The 25,484-nt window shown below is 39.1% G+C and overlaps 1 protein-coding gene across 2 annotated transcripts in view; it reads right to left on the bottom strand.

Moving 5' to 3' along the window:
- The window catches only part of LOC124145826 (ABC transporter G family member 21-like), a 50,770-nt gene that overhangs the window by 5,796 nt on the left and 19,490 nt on the right, over window positions 1-25,484 (bottom strand). For both annotated transcript variants that reach the window (XM_046515771.2, XM_046515773.2), the window contains exons 4-11: window positions 17,347-17,452; window positions 10,284-10,384; window positions 9,169-9,330; window positions 8,671-8,764; window positions 7,114-7,177; window positions 6,104-6,291; window positions 3,021-3,253; window positions 903-960 (exon numbers count right to left, since the gene is read on the bottom strand). In XM_046515771.2, coding sequence (XP_046371727.2) covers window positions 903-960; window positions 3,021-3,253; window positions 6,104-6,291; window positions 7,114-7,177; window positions 8,671-8,764; window positions 9,169-9,330; window positions 10,284-10,384; window positions 17,347-17,452 — 1,006 coding nt within the window. The remainder of the gene's footprint in view (window positions 1-902; window positions 961-3,020; window positions 3,254-6,103; window positions 6,292-7,113; window positions 7,178-8,670; window positions 8,765-9,168; window positions 9,331-10,283; window positions 10,385-17,346; window positions 17,453-25,484) is intronic.

Genomic DNA, 25,484 nt, shown 5'->3' with positions numbered 1-25,484 from the left:
GGACTGTCAGACAACCAACACGAGATATACCTTCACACCCTCTCAGTTGGGACTGTCAGACAAACAACACGAGATATACCTTCACACCATCTCAGTGGGGACTGTCAGACAAACAACACGAGATATACCTTCACACCATCTCAGTTGGGGCTGTCAGACAAACAACACGAGATATACCTTCACACCCTCTCAGTGGGGACTGTCAGACAAACAACATGAGATATACCTTCACACCCTCTCAGTGGGGGCTGTCAGACAAACAACACGAGATATACCTTCACACCCTCTCAGTGGGGGCTGTCAGACAAACAACACGAGATATACCTTCACACCCTCTCAGTTGGGGCTGTCAGACAAACAACACGAGATATACCTTCACACCCTCTCAGTGGGGACTGTCAGACAAACAACAGGAGATATACCTTCACACCCTCTCAGTCGGGACTGTCAGACAACCAACAAGAGATATACCTTCACACCCTCTCAGTGGGGACTGTCAGACAAACAACACGAGATATACCTTCACACCCTCTCAGTTGGGACTGTCAGACAAACAACATGAGATATACCTTCACACCCTCTCAGTTGGGACTGTCAGACAAACAACACGAGATATACCTTCACACCATCTCAGTGGGGACTGTCAGACAAACAACACGAGATATACCTTCACACCATCTCAGTGGGGACTGTCAGACAAACAACACGAGATATACCTTCACACCCTCTCAGTGGGGACTGTCAGACAAACAACACGAGATATACTCACACAATCATCAACATGATCAAACACAACACACATCAAATATGCTCACAAATCTCTTTGTGGAGGGACAAAGAACACGAGAAATATCTTGACCACTGTCCAACTGGTCAGGCAAACAACATGAAAAACAACTCACATGAAGATACAGCATCAAACAGCGGTGTGAAGCTCCAGTGAATTGCGATGAAAAATATCTGTAAAAAATATTTTTTGCTCATTATGAAGTATATGAAACATATATGTTGCAACTATCAGAACATAGTCTTCCTGCAAGATGGAATAAGAGGCCATGGATTTCCAATCACGCTGCTCATATCTTGATCAGACATCCTCCTGCTCCTTACACTCACTTCTGTGAGTGAGTGAGTGAGTGAGTATGTTTTACGCCGCTTTTAGCAATATTCCAGCGATATCACGGCAGGGGACACCAGAAGTGGGCTTCACACATTGTACCCATGTCGGGAATCGAACCCGGGTCTTCGGCGTGATGAGCAAACGCTTTAACCACTAGGCTACCCGACCGCCCCACTCACTTCTGTGACATCCTTCTACCACTTACAGCTGCATCCTCCTAACACTCACTGCTGACACCCTTCTACCACTTACAGCTGCATCCTCCTAACACTCACTGCTGACACCCTTCTACCACTTACAGCTGCATGCTCCTAACACTCACTGCTGACACCCTTCTACCACTTACAGCTGCATCCTCCTAACACTCACTGCTGACACCCTTCTACCACTTACAGCTGCATCCTCCTAACACTCACTGCTGACATCCTTCTACAACTTACACCTGCATCCTCCTAACACTCACTGCTGACATCCTTCTACAACTTACACCTGCATCCTCCTAACACTCACTGCTGACACCCTTCTACCACTTACAGCTGCATCCTCCTAACACTCACTGCTGACACCCTTCTACAACTTACAGCTGCATCCTCCTAACACTCACTGCTGACACCCTTCTACCACTTACCAGCTGCATCCTCCTAACACTCACTGCTGACACCCTTCTACCACTTACAGCTGCATCCTCCTAACACTCACTGCTGACATCCTTCTACCACTTACAGCTGCATCCTCCTAACACTCACTGCTGACATCCTTCTACCACTTACGGCTGCATCCTCCTAACACTCACTGCTGACATCCTTCTACCACTTACACCTGCATCCTCCTAACACTCACTGCTGACACCCTTCTACCACTTACAGCTGCATCCTCCTAACACTCACTGCTGACACCCTTCTACAACTTACGGCTGCATCCTCCTAACACTCACTGCTGACACCCTTCTACCACTTACAGCTGCATCCTCCTAACACTCACTGCTGACACCCTTCTACCACTTACAGCTGCATCCTCCTAACACTCACTGCTGACATCCTTCTACCACTTACACCTGCATCCTCCTAACACTCACTGCTGACATCCTTCTACAACTTACAGCTGCATCCTCCTAACACTCACTGCTGACATCCTTCTACCACTTACAGCTGCATCCTCCTAACACTCACTGCTGACACCCTTCTACCACTTACAGCTGCATCCTCCTAACTTTCACTGCTGACATCCTTCTACCACTTACACCTGCATCCTCCTAACACTCACTGCTGACATCCTTCTACAACTTACGGCTGCATCCTCCGAACACTCACTGCTGACATCCTTCTACCACTTACACCTGCATCCTCCTAACACTCACTGCTGACATCCTTCTACAACTTACGGCTGCATCCTCCTAACACTCACTGCTGACACCCTTCTACCACTTACACCTGCATCCTCCTAACACTCACTGCTGACATCCTTCTACCACTTACAGCTGCATGCTCCTAACACTCACTGCTGACACCCTTCTACCACTTACAGCTGCATCCTCCTAACACTCACTGCTGACACCCTTCTACCACTTACAGCTGCATCCTCCTAACACTCACTGCTGACACCCTTCTACCACTTACCAGCTGCATCCTCCTAACACTCACTGCTGACATCCTTCTACCACTTACACCTGCATCCTCCTTAACACTCACTGCTGACATCCTTCTACAACTTACACCTGCATCCTCCTAACACTCACTGCTGACATCCTTCTACCACTTACACCTGCATCCTCCTAACACTCACTGCTGACACCCTTCTACCACTTACAGCTGCATCCTCCTAACACTCACTGCTTACATCTTTCTACAACTTACGGCTGCATCCTTCAAACACTCACTGCTTACATCTTTCTAAGACTCACCGCTCCCATCCGATCTCTCAGCGTCTCTTCATTGCGAGGCAGCTGGAACCACAAGAGACTGACCAACACACACAGAAGCAATGCCTCCAGCAGACGCAGTTTGTTGAGGATCCGTGACTTGGAGTTCCTGAACGTGCGCACAGTGAGCTGTTTGAACTGCGTGAAGAACCCTGTTGGCCACTTGTCCTTATCCTCCTTGAGGTTGAGCATGTCCACACTGCCAGTCTCAGTAGCTGCGCAACAGAGTGAGTGAGTGAGTCAGTGAGTTGGGTTTAATGATGCTTGAGACAGTATTTCAGTTATATCACAGCATGTCAGCTTTGCAGGAAATCTTTAAAAGTCTCGGTGTCAATTAGAAAGAAAACATTTTCTGTATTCATGACTATTCTTAAAATCCAGTAGTTTTTCATAATTTAAGATTGAACGAGTCTTGAGTATAGTGCCCACTTTTTAAAAAAAAAAACCACAGCTGTGTAGAAGGGGGTGCGCATTATACACACAATAATGAGTTTTGATGTTTTTTTCCCCCAACAGAAAAACATTACAGTGAGCATGTAACACCGGAAATACCATGTCAACAAATCCATACTGAAGTTCACAATTTAATCATGTAATTACAGTCTGGCTATAAAAAAGAGTTCTATGTATATCTGGACTTATGTTTGTAACTTATTTCATCAATTTTATTCAAAATTCCTTTTAATATTGTTGTAATTAATTTTGGCGCAATCGTGTGTGAAGCGATCAGAAGATCGCACACCGTTATATTAACAGCAACCACGGTCAGATTACCGCTATTGACGATCTTGAAACGAACTTTAGTTGACAGAGAATGGATACATATATCATAAATGCCATACTTTGACTCCTTAAAAGTCATTTTTGTTATAGTTTGACGATTCTTTGTCAACACATAGTCCTTGCAATTATGGGCACAGGAAAAAATAATAACTGGCAATAGCGATCAGCTGCTTCACTTAGGGTTATTATTATTTTAAATTTGTTTAATAAAAGCTGCAACTAAATTAACAAGATATTGGAATATATTATTTCTGATAAAAAAATAGTTTCAGATACCATTTTTGCCGATCCTTGCATTAAAATCCTGTTAAGTTATATCATTGGTCGTGTCTTGACCGAATCACAGGTAGATTCCAAGAAAATGTGTGTACAGCTGATTGCTGTTTCCGGCTTACCATATTTTCTTGAGTATAGTGCGCACCCATATATAATGCGCACCCCCCGCTAGCAGATTCAGTATTTTGGAAAAAATATATCTGAATATCAAATGCAGAAAAAAATTACACCATACCCCTTCAGTGAAGTCCAGTAAACGAATGGATGATGAAAAACTTGGTCAGTACAAATTCAAAATTTGAGATAAAAAATCACCAGACATGTTGATTTACCATTTAAATTGTATTTTGTGTTCTGCTAGGCATTGCTTTACATCCATGGATTAAGATTACCTTGTGTATTTTCTGATTAACTAAGCCGGAAACAGCAATCAGCTGTACACACGTTTTCTTGGAATCTACCGATGATTCGGTCAAAACACCCAATGAGATATAACTTTACAGGATTTTAATGCAAGGATCGGCAAAAATGGTATCTGAAACTATTTTTTTATCAGAAATAATATATTCCAATATCTTGTTAATTTAGTTGCAGCTTTTACCAGCTATTGCCGGTTATTATTTTTCACATGGAACCAATCTGACAAGTCACCATCAAGGCTCCCTCGCACGTGCTCGCGTGATCGCGAGAATTACGTGTTGACATAGAATCATCAAACTTCAACAAATATGACTTTTAAGGAGTCAAAGTATGGCATTTATGATATATGTATGCATTCTCTGTCAACTAAAGTTCATTTCAAGGCGTCAATAGCGGTAATCTGACCGTGGTTGCTGTTAATAACGGTTAGTTGTGCGATCTTCCGATCGCTTAACACACGATTTCGCCGAAATTAATTACAACAATATTAAAAGGAATTTTGAATAAAATTGATGAAATAAGTTACAAACATAAGTCCAGATATACAAAGAACACTTTTTATAGCCAGACAGTGTAATTACATGATTAATTTGCATATTTTAGTATGGTATTTCCGGTGTTACGTGCTCACCGTAATGTCTTTCCATGGGGGAAAAAAACATCAAAACTCATTATTTTGTTTATAATGCGCACCCCCTTCTACACAGATGTGTTTTTTTTTTAAAAAGTGGGCACTATACTCAAGAAAATACGGTAGTTTAGGAGAAAATACACAAGGTAATCTTAATACCATGGATGTAAAACAATGCCTAGCAAGACAAAAAAAAACAATTTAAACGGTAAATCAACATGTCTGGTGATTTTTTATCTCAAATTTCAAATTTGTACTGACCAAGTTTCTCATCACATGTTCGTTTACCGGAGTTTGCTGAAGAGGTACGGTGTAATTGTTTCTGTGCAAAATATTTGATTTATTTTTTTCTAAAATACTGAATCCACTAGAGGGGGGTGCACATTATACTTGGGTGCGCACTATACTCAAGAAAATACGGTAATATTCCATTCATATCGCTGTAGCCCGCACACCAAGGATAGGATGAGAGATCCACATCATCAAGGTATGTTTACACATCATCAATCATCTAACCTGATCCTCATTTATGTCAGCTCTACAAGCTAGCAATACGTGGGATCTATTGTGCCCTAGGAACCAAACAGGGTTTGTTCATTTGTTGTTTAAGCAATATGGCAGCAATGTGATGGCTGACAATCCAGTGATTGTTGCACTGAGCAACACTCCACGCAGTCAGGCTACAATGACACCGAGCCTGACAACCTGATACACTAGCTGCCACTGACAACTAGCATAGGTACCTGTGGACCAATTTTAATTCTAATCCTGAATCCAACAGAGGACCTTGAAAGGCTGATGATAAGAGAGAGTGATAACACAAGAGCCAGTTGTTATACATAAACACCCATCCAAGATCTCCAACTGGTCCCAGTACAGCAACTCTGCTCATGAATAACTCATCATCTAACATGAACACTATCAATTTCACCTCTCAGGCAATTAGATCCTTTACCTTCAATATCAGGCTGAAATTTGGCATCAGTTTTTCGCAATCGCTTGCTGACCCTCTTGTAGATGGGGCTGTGTGTGAGATACTTGAGGCTAGGTTTGAATGATCGCCGGATGGTCAGAGGGGTGCGATCGTCAGCCATACCAGGATCAGTGTTCCCTCTCAGAACTAACGGCCAGTTGTCTGTTCCTCTGAAAACGTAATATTATCAAAGTCACATTTAAAATTACTCTAGGCACAGTCTTGGGTGTGAAGGAGGAATTAGCAGTGAGCAGTAATACTGACAGGTTGTAAATAATACAATGAACCATGCAAACCAATCATGGACTAAGCAAGTAGTGGTCAACGATGTCGTCTATCACTGCAAGCAGTCAGGAGGTGGCTGGAGCTGACCAGTCCTTGTTTTAGAAACTTAATGCTGAGCCCCAGGCAGGGTAACAACAAGTACCATCCATCTTTTAACGTCTTTAGATATGATGCGGCAGGGGATAGAACCCCAAACCTTTCCGCTCTCCTGGCAGACACTCTATCCACTTGACCTAGTCCTATTCAAGTACTGGTCAACCTAGGCTCCTATCAATGCATGCAGGCAGGAGATGGCTGGAACTGCCTCTAGTATATCATGGAATATTCAAGTAGTGGTCAACCTAGTCTATCACTGCATGCAGGCAGGGATTGGCTGGAACTGCCTCTACAGGTATATCATGGAATATTCAAGTAGTGGTCAACCCAGACGCATATTATGAAGATCCTGGTTAGAATAGGTCTTCGGAAATCCATGCTTCCCACAAAAGGCGACAATGCTTGTCGTAAGAGGCGACTAACGGGATTGGGTGGTCAGGCTCGCTGACTTGGTTGAGGCATGTCATCGTATCCCAATTGATTATTTACAGACCGCTGTCATATAGCTGGAATATTGCTGAGTGCGGCTTTAAACAAGAAATAAAAAAACATCCTATCACTGCATGCAGGCAGGAGGTGGCTGGAACAGCTTCTACACATAAAACATGTACCTGATGGCATCAGCTGCATCTACTATCTTCCTCCGAGTCTTCTCATCTTCTCGCAGCTTCTCCACTGCAAGTCAGAAAGCTCCATGTTAATTATGATGGGACACAATACATGTTTGATGATAACCTCGACAAAATGTACTTGGGGTGTCACAATTCATATATAAATTTATTACCCATACAGTTAGAAATATCCGTGTTCCTAAAAATGCTATGTGCACTAGGGCAAATATCGATTCATTTTCACTAACATATTATTTGCATCATCAGCATGGTTTTGTTGATCTTATTTCTGCATGTGGCGTGGCTAATAAGAGGTTGCTACATCAATACATCAGTGAAGCGTGACATCCCTGTTGTATACACATCATCATCTATCCCTTCATCACTTGGGAGAGTACAACAGAGTACAACAGTGTACAACAGTGTACAACAGTGTACAACAGTGTTACTACCCTGGAACACTCATTGCAGGACAAGTTACATTCATCAGTAGCAGGATGTACAGGACTACACAAGATGAGTGGACGTGCCCACCACGACACACAGTTAAAGTTGGTGTACACTAACAATCAGCTTGTAAAATCTTCCACATCCATGCACTGGCACATTTATTGTTAAAACCTATATCAATAACCTATACCTAGACATATTTTCAGGGAACTACTTGTGTGATAACATTCTATACAGTTTGTGAATGCCAGTGATGTTAACTGAAAATCCAAGGGTCAGCTGTGATAGCAGAAACAAGCAACATCACATCAAACTCTTGACCTCATCACGACCTCTTGATTCCTGTACAATCTGGCCACGAGACTTGCATTGGTTTATATGAGATAGTGACTAACCAATAAGAATGTATTTGTTTGTTTGTTGCTTAACGCCGCACTCAGCAATAATCCAGCTATATGACGGCGGTCTGTAAATAATCGGGTTTGGACCAGACAATCCAGTGATTGGTGTCATGAGCATCAATCCATGTATTTGGGATAGATGACAGGCATCAACCAAGTCAGCAAGCCTGACCACACCGATCCCGTTAGTCGCCTCTTACAACAAGTATAGTCGCCTCTTACTGCAAGAATGGGTTGCTGTAGACCTATTCTCACCCAGATCTTCACGGGTCAATAAGACTGTAATGATAATCATCCATCTATATTCATCCTCCTCATGGATCAACTATTTCAAACACTCTCACAGCCAATAAGATTGTATTGATCATCCAACTGTACTCCCCCTCCACACGGACCTACAAACAGTTTCACATAAGTATGAGACCCGTGAAGATCCGGGGTAGAATAGGTCTTCAGCAACCCATGCTAGTCGTAAGAGGCGACTAACGGAATCGGGTGGTCAGGCTCGCTGACTTGTTGATGAATATCATCGATCCCAATTGCGTGGATCGAAGCTCATGATGTCAATCCCTAGATTGTCCAGTCCAGACTTGATTGTTTACAGACCGCCATCATATCGCTGGAATATTGTTGAGTGCAGCGTTTAACAACAAACCAACAAACATAAGTATGACATGGAAGTGTTACTTCTTCTGCCCCATCTCACCTATAAAGTCTGCTGGGTTGTAGTGCTCTGCCATGGGCATACTGATGTCTTTGAAGAAGGTCAGCACATTTTCAGAGTCTCCAAAGTAGGCAAGCTACAAAACATAAGACAATTGATTGTGAAACCCAGATATGTAGTCAACAAAAATGTTAAATTTACGTTAATCAAAAGTTAATCTATAATCACACGTTTTGGCATTTACATTTTAATGACCAGAGGGCAAAAACAAAACAAAAATCACAATGATCTTAACAAACTATGGTTTCACATATTACTGGAAGAGGTGATGGTGATGTCAGTCTGGCAATCAATGGGTCCATGGCCCTGTTCCACAAAGTAATCTTAGTGCTAAGACAATCATAACTCCCATACTTTAACACAGACTTACGACAGTAGTAGCGCTAAGATCACTTTGTGGGACAGGGCCCTCGGTATTAGTCATAGCATGGAGAGAGGACAATACACTGGGTAATCGAGGAAGCAGTGACATGAAATCACCTCTCCCTCCGACATGAGCAGCAGCTTGTCAAACTGGTAGAACATCTGGCTGGAGGGCTGGTGCAGAGTGGTGATGACCATCTTGTTGCGCTCTGTTGTGTACTGCTTCAAGGTCTTCACCAGGCTCAGCGCGATGCTGTAGTCCAGCCCCGAGGTGGGCTCCTGCCACAAACAAGTGGAGATTCACAAAGGTACTGAGACTGGATTAAACATGTGTTCTCTTGCCTAACTATTACAACAGCATTACAGATGGATATTTATTGCACTACACTCAAAGGACTCATCCTGAAGACAATTCACTAGCCATGCTAACCCTGAAAACTGATTTAATGATTTCAATGTAAAAGATTTTCAATGCTTGGTCAGGTGGGATACAGCCACAAAAAAATTTTCAAACAAATTCTATTGCTAATTGCAATTGGCGCATATGATACAAATCTTGAGAACATGGGCCAACACTAAACATCTAGCAGCAACAGTCAACGTAACAACACCTTATGGTCTACATGGTGTACATTCCGAACATGGGCCAACACTAAACATCTAGCAGCAACAGTCAACGTAACAATACTGTATGACATAAGACTAAAATGATGCCATCTTATGGTTCTGTTTGCAGACAAAGCTAGAGCCACAAGGCTCAGTAGCTCACCTGCCTTGAGAGGAAAACTTGTTGCCTTGTTTAATTTCAGTTTGGAAATCTTTGAGCAGTGTTTACAGACACCTAAGTTGGGATTATTAAACACAGTTTAAGCTTCAACAGTATTATAAGAAAAACAGGGGTATACGAAGGTGACATGATCGCAGCTTCATCAAAATATGCCAAAAGTCGTATTATATTATTTCACATACCATACAGTTGCTATGTATCAAATTGGCAGTGGGAAGAAATGACATTTAACATTGGATTGAAATTCTCCATACACTTTTTATAGACATCATGGCTAGGATTATCAAAATAAAGTTTCAGATCCAGAATAAATTTCAAAACATACAAGTTAACGATGGATAGGCAACCAGACCGACAAGTGGATGGACAACTAGACGACGAAAATGTGCAACGACATAAGCTTGCTTGACTTCCAGTCAGGTGACTGAATGGTCCATATACTCACATCTAGAAGGATTATAGCTGGATCTGTAATAAGTTCACAGGCAATGTTCGCTCTTTTCTTCTCTCCCCCTGACAAGCCACGCACCAGAGCATCACCAATAACTGCAATGAATGAAGTTTTTCCCATGTAATGTCATTATTTAGTCACGTTTATTGTTGTCTGTTTGTTTCATGCCACAGTGTTGTTTCATGCTATTGTAACTTTGTATTCAGTCTTTCCAGATGAATACAGATGACAGATGAAAGCGGTAAATGTATAATTATTCTAATGTTCAGACTTCCCCAAGGATTGACAACTATATAGACATGTCTTTTTTAGTCATGAAATGGGGGCAGTGCCTTAGCCTAGTGATTAAAGCATTTGCCCATCACGCCGATGAGCCGTGTTCGATGGGTACAATGTATCAAACCCATGTCTGGTGTCCCTTCCATGATATTGCTGGACTATTGCTAAAAGCGTCATAAAACCATATTCACTCCCTCACTCATGAAATGGTCTGAATCTAAGTAAAGTCCTTGCATTGATTGTGAAGTTAACAGCTCTAGACTACAGTTAGTATCTAAAAGAAAACATCTGATTCTTCTGAATTCTAATTGATTTTAAAAAAAATGTCCATTCAGCTAGTGAATACTTTAGCAATTTATAGTTAAATGTTTACAAGCTGTCAGGAATGGCCAGACTTAAATCCACCTTTGTCATATCTAAGGATGGATAGCCAGCAATGAACCGGAAGACTGAAGTCATCCGTGTTGTGTTTTTTTTAGCTTCAAATGTTTTCATGTTTGTTTATTATTTAACGCTGCAGTCACCAATATTCCAGCAGTCTGTAAATAATCGAGTCTGGACTAGACAATCCTGTGAGTGATATCATGAGCACCAACCCACGCAAGGGGGTTACCATGACATGCATCAAGCAAGTCAGCAAGCCTGACCACCCAATCCTGTTAGTTGCTTCTTATGACAAGCATGGGTTGCTGAAGACCAATTCTAACCTGGATCTTCACGGGTCTCTTCCATGTTTGTGTATGTATGTGAGTGAAAGGTGTCCCAGAATGTATTCTCTGACATTTTACATGAAAGTACTTGTTATAAATCTTTATGCAAGCCACCTATGTCCAAATACGTACTCTGTGCTCAATGGATGACGTCACTATATGTACTGTCAAGTGTAGAGGCCTAAATGATTACAAGAAAAGAAAAGATGTCTTCAATTTTCTGAGGTCTGAGATATATTACATTTACTTCTTGTAAGATACATATTTTTTAAAAACCCAAACAGAATGACTACTTTATCTGAACTGAATGGGGATCTGAAGTACTATTCAACAGAACAATAGCCAGTCAAAAAGTACACAACATTCTTTTTTCTGACAAGAAAACAGCATTATCACTATCCCCTGCTGTTAGAATTTTGTAGTGAATATATACTATAAAAAAGTGTCCTAGAAAGACTTATGAATAGATAGGCACAAGGGTAGCTTTATGTTATAAGAAAAATATAAAGTGTGAAATAAATACACACAAAAGGCCCCTTCCCTGGAAAAATAACTGAGTCTTGATAAGTATCTCTTAGATAAGCTAACTTAAGTAGTTTCTGCCACAATGCACTTTGTTAAATAGCATGGATCAAACATCAGAACTGTATATGCTCAAAATCTTAAAACAAGTAGCAAGTGAAGTAACTTTGTGGGAAAATATAACGTACAGCACCAATTTTCGAACTGTCTTGACAAGTATCTCTTTGATAAGCATGCAAACTTTCAATAATGTACCTTCAATTGTTTCCATTTCACACAGTATGCACTAAGTTGAAAAGCACAGAGAAAGGGACAGAACTCTATAAAAAATGAACTTAAGACACCAGTTTCGAACCGAATTAAGATCATGACCAGTAATATCATTGTGTAAAATTTCATTTCTCTAATTTAAATAGTTTTTGAGAACATTTGTCCCTTGTGAGAAGCAAAGGGAAGGAAGGACTGACGACACCATTCCTATGGCCCCTGATCCACTTCGTGGCAGGAGATAATGATATTGACTATAAGACACATAATAGTTTCACAGATGATAATGTAAATCTCAGATCTTGGGCATAACAGCTTCTGAAAAAAATAATCTCTCTTGTTAATTTGTATGGCCCCAAACAAATATTTTATGCAATGATCATCAATAAAATAAAAATGTTTGGTAAAATACACATGTTTTAAAAAAAAGCAGGGGATTTTAATCTTTCTTTACACCAATCTAGGGATACTTTTAATTATCAGCATGTTAACAATCCCAAGGCCAGAAAGCAAATGACTGATTTGAAAGGGGAACTTGATCATTAAAAGAACTTATCTTTTACCATGTTTACAAAAACGACATCAACATTGGTAATGAGAATATCTTTTTGAGGTGTCAGCCACGTAGAAGCGTCGGCCAAGTACGGGACTTTATTAACCCTGAAGGAAACTATCTAAGGCTGGAGCAATTCCAATACACTTTTGAACTTGATGTCAACTTCCTTCCTTTATCACAATCTAATCAACGCTATAAACAAATACCATGATAATAATCAAGAAGAATGATAGAGTCCCCATGCACCTGAAAGATTAAATTTTTAACTTACATTTTTGTCATTTTTGACTGTCTACTAAATGAATTTTGATGTTCCCAAGGTGAAATATTGTATCATGGTACCCATATTGAATTTCTGATAAATTCTATAATCAACATCACTTTCAAACTTTTGAACTTTTGAACAATGCATACAAACATATGATACCATTTTTGGGTGTAATTTGAGCAGAAGAAAGCAGCTCAAAGCGTCAAAATATTATTTAAACAAGATGGGTATTAAAACCCGACAAACTTGAAAACGTCAGTATTCATTGTATTTTACTTGCAAATTACTACATACATACAAAACAAATGTGTATGACTTCCATGGAGATTAATGGCTATTCGCACGAATAGCAAACTAGTTTCAATAAGTCACAAAATAACACTAAATTGCCTGTGTGAAAGGACGAGCTACACAAGTTGTTTCCAGTTTTGCACTCATAAGAGTTTATGTGATGGGTTCATTCTCAGTCAGAACTTTAAATTTGTTTCCACATATTTTTCAGTGACTGCCCACTTCAAACAAAAGAACTCTAGCTTGTGTGTAACAGGTGGTGAAATTAGTCTGGTACTTAACTCACAAAAAGACTGTTCCTGCTCTGGCCCTTCATACCCATCCTGAGTCTTACTTTTCCGTTTTCTCTTTCATAAGGGATTAGGTAGAAGTTTATTCAAAGGCAAACTAGCAACAAAATGTCAATAGCAACCAGCAAGCCTAAACATTGCCTTACTGTATTTTATTTTTACTTTTCTGAAACTATATGCCCTACATAGCAGACTTTCCTTTGGAAGACATTACACTTATTCAGTGTTAACTTAACTTGAGATTATAGTCCCTAAGATGTTGGAAAAAATGTATGTGTTACCCAGGCTGTTGAATTTCACTGATCCATGTTCCATTATGACCTAGATGAGACTGTCCTCTTTCTTGTAATAACATTGTTCTATTCATAATTAATGTTTATGCAATTGTACATGCTTACTGAATCTTTGCAGCATTTACCCCTTCAATATACAGACTTTACTTATGTTGTCCGTGGAAATTTCAGAGCCCACAAGCCCAAACTGTATATTTAGCTTCATTTTAAGTACCGGTATATATTTTCCTTCATATCTTGATAATGACCACAGTGTACCTAGATGTACAGAATTGTACATGACGACAGATTAGTGGCTGCCCACATGCGTGCACCTAGGGAAAACGACTTGATATTCCTTACTGAGATTTGTTTCAGTCAACATTAAAATATAAGCCAAAACTGAACTTGAGACAAAACTGGCAAAGAAAACAAAAGCTAACTTCCTGTATAAGCGTAGCACAAAATTCAGAAAACATTTTGAGTTTGTTAGCCAAACCAAATGAAAACATGTCTCCATTCATTGACATGACTGCATGCTGCATCTCACCCCCCACCCCAACACTGTATGTATTTGTCCTGACCCTGCTCCTGTCAGGTGTTCGTGTGACCCTACCCTGATTCTCTGGCCCACTCTATGACAAACAACAATTTGTTCAAGCATGTCAGCTCATTCTAAAACGAAAGTACAAAATCTGTCAGTGTCAGGTTCCTTTCACATACCATCACCAAGTGATTGCATTTTCCTGGAATAATTCAGATGACATGAAACATGCTCTTCCAAGAAACTATGAGTCAGCATCGTGTGTGCAGAACTTACCCTTAATAAGGACCTGTAATCAACTGACGCATAATAACACAGCAGGTTGGAGGAGTATTTCTCACGACTTTTACTGAAGTACGTGATGGACCAACAACTACATTCTGACCTCTCTCATCCCATCATACGATTGTAATTAACACTGAGACACATGTGTACAATAAACAGAAAAGGGACAAACGTGTGGTTGAAAGGTGACTACATTTGATGTGTCAGACAGATTTTGTACTTGATACAGTCAATCAATATGCCAGAAAAGAATTTCTTGAACCACCATTGTGTCATCTTTTACATTTGCGTCATATGCAAAATATTTTCCAACACAGAAAACAACTGACTGCTGAACAAGCTGAAACCAAAACTTTCTACAAAAAAAAAACTGGTACATTATCAATTGTTTGATAGGCATTACTTAGAGGTTGACGGATGACAAAGTAGACATAATTTATGGATAACAACTTCTTCAACACTGTAAAGGCAACGTATCGGTATAGATCCTTATGCCATTGTCAAGCAAGGTACATTTGTACATTGTGGCACATTATCATACACTCCCAGTCCCAGTTATCAAGCTCAAACTTGCAGCGCTGATGTCATTTTTCCTTGTCAACTTCCCCTTCCCACAAGACCTCTGATATCCGGATCACATCATATTTGCAACAGCCAATCAAAAGTTGCCACATTTCATACCTCTGCAATGTGCTACATTTCTATTGGCTGCCCTTCCTACCGTGTGCAAGAAGGGTGATATATAGGTCAGCTGCACTCTGGAACATTCTCTCAACACGTCCAGCAACAATAAGCCTTACGGGGGAAAGTTTTCACGTCAACATTATTGTTTGTGGCAATGGCGATGGCAGGTGAACCTGAAAACTACTTAAAAGACCTTAAAGCAATGTATGACAGGTGTCTGGAAACACCGCTTAAATGTACATACATTGCCAGAAGAGAACTTAAGGCAACTCAAACTCAATATGAAGTGTTTGAAGTGAATAAGGATGAAGGGACTGCAGAAACATACCAACTTCTTTTGGACATTGAAGACTCAACTGATAAGGCCAGTGAGATCAAAGTTTGGAAGGGAATAACATGTAATGCACATCAAGATGAAGGAGGCGATCGGCGACTTAGGGTGTGGTTAAAAACAGTCACACCGAGCATGCCAGATGTAAAGGATCCTCTATCGCCAAATGATAGCTGGACAGTAACTTTAAAAAAAGTTTATATTCACCAAATGGATCGTAGTAAAACAGGGTACACTCATAGAAGTGTAATTGAAGGTGAATACATGGGCTAGATGGATGTGATATCTCTGTGAAATAGTCAGTGTTCAGACTGTCCATGTCTGATTTCCTTCACTCACAAATTAACTTTACAGCTTCACAGCTTCACAACTTCACAGCTTCACTTGACATTGACAGCCAACACCAAGGTACAACTGCTGGAAGGAAGCCATAGATGCTCAAGATATTGTGATTGAGTTACTTCCCCTAGACCATGCTGGGACTGTTGCAGCCACTTCCAGATTCCAGTAGTTTACTCCCGTCAAAGTTCAGAAATTACCAAGGTAGAACATTATCATATCAAGTTGTGGGAACACTATCAAGTTGTGAGGACATTACCATATCAAGCTGTGAGCACATTATCAAGTTGTAAGGACATTGTCATATCAAGTTGGGAGAACACTATTATACTAAGTTGTAAGAACATTATTAATCTCAAATACCAGTCACAACTGGTGCATGACAGTACTTTTAACTCTGGAATTTTCTCTGGCTGGTGAAGGGAGTATAAATTTATGTACTTTTCCATTTACTACATACATATACATAGAGACTATAAGACAGTGATGTACCCTATGTAATGGTGTATTGCCTATTCCAGGGTCTTCACACAAATGTACAGGAAGTGTGACACTTGTACAATATGTGATTGATGACATTGATTAATGTGACAAAATTATTTATTCTTATCATGAGATCATAGCTCTTCAGGAATGAGTACTTTACTTTCCCTACATCCCACCTTGATTGTTAGTTCCGTTATGAACAAGTAGATATGTCTTTTTTAGTCATGAAATGGTCAAAATCTATGTACAGTACTTGCACTGATTTGGCATGCCTGACACATCTGTGAAGTTAACAGCTCGCAACCAGACTTAGGTAGTTAGTATCTAAAGTCAAACATCTCAATTTACTGAATTTTAATGATTTAATTCTCTTTTTTTTGGCCCATATTATTGTGTTATAGTTTAATTTTAATAAACTGTCAGAAATGGCCAGACTTAAATCCAGCTTTGTTATATTTAAGGATGGATAGCCCTGAGCCAGATTACAAAAGTAATCTATGCTTTTCGATAGGATTTTGTTTGTGAGCAATATGTCCATGTGGTTGCAGGTTTGAGAGTTTGTGTGTAAATTCTTATTGTGCATGTATATGTGTGGAATGTGTGCCAGAATGTATGCTCTGTCGTTTGACATGAAAGTACTAGTTATATTCTTTATGCAACATGATGCAAGCCACCTATCTCCAAATACGTACTCTGTGCTCAATGGATGACGTCACTATATGTACTGTCAAGAGTAGAGGCCTAAATGATTACACAAAAAGAGAAAAGATGTTTTTAATTTTCTAAGGTCTAAAAAATATCCCATTTACTTCTTGATGCATGATATCCACATTGAGAAACACAGGAGGACTCTTTCATGCAAAGTGAATGGGATCTGAAGTACCATCAGTGTCATTTCACATGACATGAGTTTCATAGAGCTGAGATACTCACTTGTGTCCAGACAACCGCGTAGAGCCAGCACATCGATGATGTCATCCATCCTCTCCATCTTGTCCTCGTGTGGCATGTAGTCTGGCAGTCGCATCAGGGTTGTAAACTGAAACATCATTACAGTGAATGGTGTTTAAATCCACAGTCTGAATATTCCAGTAATACCACAGTAGCCTGTAAATAATCAAACTAGGCCAGGCAGCCTGTGGTTAATAGTGATGACCCATGCTGTTGTGGTACGACACACAATCAGTCAGATCGCACATTGTTGCCACACAATCCACAGTAGTGTCCTCAAACAAGAATGGGTATTGAGGGCCTATTCTGCAAAGGAATCAGACAATGCCTTGGGTTACAAGTACATAACGGCCATTACGCCATGAGGGTGTGTCATGTCCATTGTTTCAGCAGGTAGTTATTCTTTGTAACTAGTAACCATGTATGTGCACATGCCAAGATGGACAATTTGATGCAGAGGAGAGGGTGGTAAGCATGATTGTGTAGGTGTATCATGTTGGTAGCCCACATGGAATACATAGGTTAGCACTAAAATTATCTATAACTCCATTGTTACCCTACAAGTCACTAATGTTCGCATTTTTTTCTGACTACCGGTATTCACACATTCCTTCATCTTCCCGAGGCAAGAGAGTGAACTGACTATAAAAGTCCAGTTTCCACCCTTGCCGAACTAGGCTGGTATTATGGAGTTACATTTTGCCTGGACTAACGAGTCTATGCATACTCCAATCAAAATTGCGCACCGAAATCAAAATCCTGTTCGTAAACTGTCGTGCAGATTTCGGTCAATTGCAGGATTTGCAAAACATGAGCACTGTCAACTTGTTGTCAGCAGATATTTTCTAAATCTTTTCATGTTTTTAATCAAGGTGCTCACTTGATTTGATGCATTTCGCGATGTAAGACCCGTTTTATCACAATATAGATCTTGATTATTGATCAGATCGGCGCCACCATTTTGTGTGAAGCAAACGCAAGCGATACGAGAGGTGGAATCTGACTGGTCCATAGGCAAGGCGTAGAATGGACATAACTGGTAATAGCCACTCGAGCCAAGTAATACCAGCCTAGTTCGGCAAGGGTGGAAACTGGACTTTTAAAGTCCGTTAAGTCTCTTGCCTCGGGAAGATGACATTCCTTCTGACTTTTTTATGTTTGAATAGAGATAAAACTTACGTCAACTTCAGTGTATACATGACCAGATATTTTAATTTATATCTGTATAATATAAATTTTTCCAGGGCTATGGTCAAACTAATCCCAATCTGACATTCCAACTCTTGAGACCTACAGTGGGTACCCGGGTAGGGTTGGGTAATAGGGGGTCGGGTGCCCGGGTAGTAAATTTTGATTCTCCCAGCCCTAGTTGCCAACATATACTACCGCTACATTGCTTCATAGAATATAATCAGTGCACTATTGCAAGTATGCTAGAAGGGTTTTGTGAAATGATTATTTATTTATTTCATTGGAAGAGAAGCTTTTAATTCACATTTGTTAAAAGAAGACTCACATGATTTTGTTTCATGTGATCTATTGATCTTTTGTTGATCTATTTTAGTGTTTTTTCTTATAATTTCTATATTTAACTTTCACTTTAATCTAAAAAGTAGGAAAAAAAGGTGAAAACACATTTGTATCTTGTTCCGTGTTTTTTATCTATGATTGTTATTCTGGAGAATATTAAACATTATATTAATTTGTATAAAAAAAGAAACTTCACATTTCATGAACACATATGTAAGGATTCAAAACCAAGGTCTTCAGTGTAAAAATACCCCAGGATAATGTTGGCAGATGATTTACAGAATAAACTTTTCAATTGTTTACAACAAACAATCACATTTCTCTCATATTTTACAGTATACATACTGGCAGTATCATGGCTATATGTTTCTTTTTTATTCTAATTTGTCATTTAACATGTATATTTGTTTTGTTATATCAAAAACAAACTAAAGTGGAACATTCATTGCAAGGCCCATTTAAGTAATCACACCTGACTGTTTATTACAATCAGCAACAAAAAATGTTGTTTTTCTGATACAAATGTTGATTTTAATCATAAAGCCTCATATCCTTTTTAGCTGGTTTACAAGACTGGTCGACAAAAAAACACTGAAACTAGAAGAAAGAAAAAGACTTTTGAAAAATTTGTTTGACCAGCTTTGTTTTACAATTAGGTAAAATGAAAAATACACAAGATCTTATCGCCACTGAATAATATGTATAGTGGAAATATATGTATAACAATTTCTAAAATATATTTTTGTTCAACCACCTACATTGAATTTTTGGCTAAAAATTTGATAAAGCAACTTGTACAAAATAAAAGTCCAAATAAGCCAAAAACTATTAAATGAATGTTGTTTGCACACCACATGTTGTTTTGTCATTTTTGTTCAATTGCCTACAGATGCCAGATTGAGTGAGTTTGGTTTTAACACAACTTTGAACAGCGACAACTCATATTATGGTATCTCAGCTTGATGTGGGAGAAAAGCCTGAGGTGATGCAGGTCTCAGACATTTACCACACTGGTGAAATCCATGAGCACGGGTATGGTGCTGACAAACCGAGAAACAATCAGGGCGAACCAGGATTCTTGCATGTCAAAGGGACGTAGCCCTGTACAGTGAATTGGAGCACCTCAGCTCAAATAAATTTTAATCAGACAAACAGTTTGGTAGGTTGACACACATCCTGATCAGAACTGAGTCTTGAAGATACATCCTAACTTAATTGAATCTTTCAACGAGCGCTGGATTCTGAGGACCTGATCAGAAATCACCATCGTAACAGCAGTGGGGTATTCCAGAGGGCGGTTCTGGGGTTGGCCACCTCTACTTTTTTGAAATTTAAAAAAACAAAATATTGGACTGAATGGCGCATACCTTTTGACATTCCCAAAATAGGTGTGAAATAGTTTCTTTATCCTTTGAGCAAGAGCTACACAAGTCACCATGGTCACTGTCCACATATCCCATTTAATAAAGTAGTGAATTTGTAGGTACAATATGATGTAATATTTGATATTGAAATCACTGAAAGGTACATGACTTTGTAACCTAAATGAAAAAAGATTGTTATGTTTACGATCTGCTTCGGAGATTTCCCATTTTTGAAAGTGTTGATTCTTGGTAATTTGTTTATCCAAAAGTGTTTTATAGAAATATTGAGGACCTTTCCTGGTTTTTAACAAGTGAAATAAAGCAGATGGTAAAATTGGGTAACTTAGTTTCTTCAGCTTCTGAATGCCCTGTTGCCGACAGTATTGCTCAATAGATTAGATCAATCTCAGATAGTTAATATAAGATAATTAATTGTAATGTTGCATTTCTCCATGAATTGTACAATTGGGAGAAAAGGTGCCTTTCATCAATTCACTAATTAATATACATGATGTTGGCAGACAATTGTTCCCTTCCCAACGTGTATATTATCATTTAACCAGACATTTTGTGACAGAATGTCAGCGGCAGGAATAACATTATTTTCTAGACGGTCCACATAAGCTCACCAAGACAAGAGTAATCTTCATAGAACTTAAGACCGCCTCAGTGGTCTAGAGGTAGAGCATGCTCTCGGAGAGCAGAAGGTGGGGGTTCAATCCCTGGCCGCGTCATACCAAAAGATGTTAAAAGATGGTATTTGTTGTTACCATGCCTGACCCTCGGCATTAAGGGGATAAAACAAGGACTGGCCGGCTCAGAGTCAGTATACTGTGTCTGAGTGGGGTATTCATGTTAAACTGTGGCATGGTATCTCAGTGAGCTAGCACTATAAGACCAGCATTAGTCCAGACAAGTACAAGTAGACAGACACAAGAGCATGCACGTCGATTTAAAAGCGCAATAATCTTGGACGCAACATTAAACTCCATTTCACCTCATCTCAGAGAACTTATTGTTTTTTCTTGATAATATTTATGGCCTATGCTTCCAGCTATTGGTCTCGTACACATTTTGACAGTTTATTATAGGGGTATTTAAAAAGAATATAAAACACAATTTAGAATGGGTCGTAAAGGCTCATGTTATCATCGAAATGTTTTGAGGTTGTATGACTTCTTTAATTTTAGGGCATTTAATCCCACCATCTTTAGTTACACATATTATTTGTGATCTCTTTATTTTGTCCGGTTTATTTCCCCACAAGAATTTGAAATGTTGTGTTTGAATTTTATCAATTTTTCTTTGTGGTGGATATGGATAAGATAAGAATAGGTGGTAAAGTTCTGTCAGAACTAGTAATTTAAGTAAAGTATTCCTACCAAAAGGTGTTAGGTGTCTTATTGATCATGTTTACATTAGCGTTTCACGTTACTTGAACCTGTTTTCGTAGTTAGAGCCACCGTGTCATCCAGATCCAGACAGAATGTTATGCCCAATAATTCGAAACGTTCCTCTGTCCAGCCTAAATTCCATTTCAGGCAGAGTTTCATTTATCTTTTCTTTGACTCTATTCACATTAATTTTGTCTTATCTGTGTTTACTTTAAAACATGAAAAGCTTAAAAAGAATGTCAATTCATGCAAAACAGCATAGAGGCATCATTCAGAACCATCAAGTGAGCAGGTTTATAGTGCCAGGAGACGTCACCAATTTGTATCCCCTTTATATCCTGGTTATTTCTTTAGTATTACTAGTATTTTTACGCAAAGGATGAATATATAAAGTAATAAGGGATCTCCTTGACGACATCCTCTTCGTTCATCAAAGAATGAGGAACCAAAACCATTGACAAGAACTTGTAATTGTATTCCATTGTAGGAAGTATGTATCCGTTGTTTGATTGATTCTCCAAAACCAAAGTAAGCCAAAGTAAGAAATTCTAATCGACAGTATGGAATGCTTTTTGAAATTCGATCAACAGTAGTAGGCCTAGTTTTAGTTAAAGCTCAAGTAGCGAAGTACATTCTTGATGTTAAGGATGGGGATAATGCAGTTACCATGTTGTTTGACGAGGACATATTAAGTTGTGACTTAAATGTCTTATGTGTTTATAGTTATATTCAGCCAGAAGGCTCGTCATGGTATGATGACAAAGACAGTCGCAATGGTGTAGACTTACTTTTGAACTTATTACTTAGTATGTTGGAAAAGTATCCAGATGTTTCCATTTTATTGTTCGGGGATTTAAACAGCAGAACTGGCACAGAACAAGGCTAGGTTGGAGATAATATCATTCACTATGTGGAGGGGGATGAACATTATACCAACCTTTTAACCAAGTTCAATATGCCACGAATATCTAGCGACCAGAAGGAGAATATGTTCAGTAGATCTCTCCTGGAAATGTGCTCACTTCTGGACATCCATATTATCAATGGAAAGGTTGGGGCAGACTCCGGTGGCTTCACTTTCATAGGACATTTGGGATGCAGCGTCATAGTCTATACATTAGCATCAACAGATATATTTCAACATATCCCAGACTTTGACATTATGTCCCGCTCATAAAGTGACCATTTACCAATCCGTGTGAGCATTCGTCATAAGGGAGATGCGTTCGAACCTGAGGATAGTCAGGTATACTATAAGTACATATGGACTGATAAACTTCGTGAGACATTCATGATGAATATATCATCACCATGTATCACTGGTATGCTAGAACGTGCAGCCTTATGTTCACTCTCAGATGCATCTACTGCAGTGACTCTACTGACAGATGCTATTCTGTCTGCTGCTTGTGTGTTCAAAAGGGAGAATAGAGGTAAAAGGCATAGTGATTCCCCATGGTATGACAATGAATGTCGTATTAAAAAACACGAATGCTGTCATGCACTAAACACCTTTCGGGTTACTCAGAGCACTGAACATCTAGCCAAGTACAACAAGGTACGCAATGAGTACAGGGCCTTGTGTAGGACAAAGGGGGACCAGTATCAACAGCGTAGTAGAGTAGAACTGATAAACTCAACTGGTGACTCCAAACATTTTTGGGACATTGTAAAAGTCTGTACCTTTGTGAATCTCATGTCTTGACAGAAAACATTCTTGACTGCCCTATAACAAGATTAGAAATCACAGACAGTATTCGAGCCTTAAAGAACAATAAATTAGCTGGAGTTGACCATATCATAAGCGAATATCTAAAACACTGATCAGATGTTATTTCTCCTTACTTGGAGATTATATTTAATAGTATGTACGAATATGGTGTTTTTCCTGAGAATTGGTCATTAGGAATTATCATTCCATTACATAAAAAAGATGATGCAATCGTTCCAGATGAATATCGAGCAATAAGCCTTCTGAGTGTCCTTAGCAAAGTATTCACTTCATCATGTGTGTTTATTGCATACTTTATTCATTTTATGCAAGAAATTAGTTTTCTGGGCAGACACACTTTGTGTTATTTCTGAATGTCAGTCAGGCTTTCGGAAGGTCTATTCCACTGTAGATAACTGTTTTGTCCTTAATGCTCTTGTACAACAATTCCTTTCACGTAAAGGGGGTAAGTTTTACGTCACTTATATTGACTTCTCTAAGGCATTCAATTCCATACACCGTAACCTTCTTTGGAGTTTGCTTCATAAACAGGGATTAAGTACAAAAATGGGTAGAATATTGCAGTCAATCTACAAGGACATTAAGGCAAGTGTAAGGTCTAACAATCGTATGTCTGAGGCATTCGATTACCCTTTGGGTGTCAGGCAAGGCTGTGTTCTTAGCCCGTTCTTGTTCCAGTTTTTTATAAATGAAATAGTTGGTGATAGTGTTTCTAACCTCCAGAAGAAATTAAGCGTCCTTGAGAATTTTTGTAACACTCAAAAAATGTCAGTTAATATGTCCAAGGCCAAAGTGGTTGCATTTAAAAATGGTGGTTGTTTGTCACATTTCGAAAAGTGTTTTTTCAAAGGGAAAAGGGTTGAAGTTATACTTACTTGGGTTTGTATTTTTAATAATAGGCTTCACTGGTCTAAAACTCTTGATAAGATTGCCCTGCAGGCGAAAAGGGTATGGATAACTATCCTGAGAAGTATACATTCGCTACAACCTTTTTCACCAGATTTCTACTTCCAAATTTTCAATGCCAAGATCATGCCAGTGCGAAAAGGGTATGGATAACTATCCTGAGAAGTATACATTCGCTACAACCTTTTTCACCAGTTTTCTACTTCCAAATTTTCAATGCCAAGATCATGCCAGTGCTTCTGTATGGTGCTGAGGTCTGGGGGTTTGAAAATGTTGAAAAATTGGAAACTGTGCAGTTATATGCTTGTAAACGGTTTTTGGGTTTAAAATTATCCGCATCAAACAATGCTGTATTGGGCGAGTGTGGCAGATACCCTGTTCGTGTATATGCTTTTTGACTAGATGTGTGAAATATTGGCTGAACATACTTAAGATGCCAGACTTCCGTTTACCAAGAAAGTGCTACATTGTGTTGTGCCTGTATGATGAACATGGTCATGTCAATTGGGTAACTAAATTAAGGAATTGTCTTTGTAAACTTGGGTTTGGAGATGTATGGAGGTTCCAAATGCATGGAAACCGAAGGGTTTTTCATAATATGCTTCAACAACGTTTGAAAGACAATTTTCAGCAGATCTGGCATAGCGAACTTCTTGCAAGTTCAAAAATGTTATATTATATTTGTTAAAAACTTATGTTAAATGTGAACCTTATTTGTCATTCTTAAATTTGCAAAATATGAAAACAACCCTCACGAGATTCAGACTGAGTTGTCATACTTTGGAAATTGAGAATGGACGTCATTATCAAATCCCAAGAAATTTAAGAAAATGCAAACTTTGTAAATTAGACCGTGTTGAAACTGAGTACCACTTCCTTCTTATTTGTTCATCGTATGTCAAGTTACGGCAACTATATCTGAAAGCAAAGTTCTATTGTCATCCTAATGTTCATAAATTTAATATGCTTCTGTCATCACCAGATACATATATTATTACAAATCTAGCAAAATATCTGTATTATGCAAATCAAGTAAAAAATGCGAAACTGAATGTTTGAAACTTGTCTGTACTCAACTTTTGTACAATAAGGGTTGTGGCCTATATGTATTAAAAATAAAATGATTGATTAAGTAGGCCTGGAACTTGATAAATATAGAATACTAAACATTTTGCTAAACGAGCTCCTGTGTAA

This window comes from Haliotis rufescens, unplaced genomic scaffold, assembly GCF_023055435.1.
Source record: "Haliotis rufescens isolate VD_foot unplaced genomic scaffold, xgHalRufe1.0.p SCAF_6, whole genome shotgun sequence".
Classification (NCBI taxonomy): Eukaryota; Metazoa; Mollusca; class Gastropoda; order Lepetellida; family Haliotidae; genus Haliotis; species Haliotis rufescens.
Note: the sequence above shows the minus strand (reverse complement) of the source record. Positions and strands in the feature narration are given on the sequence as shown.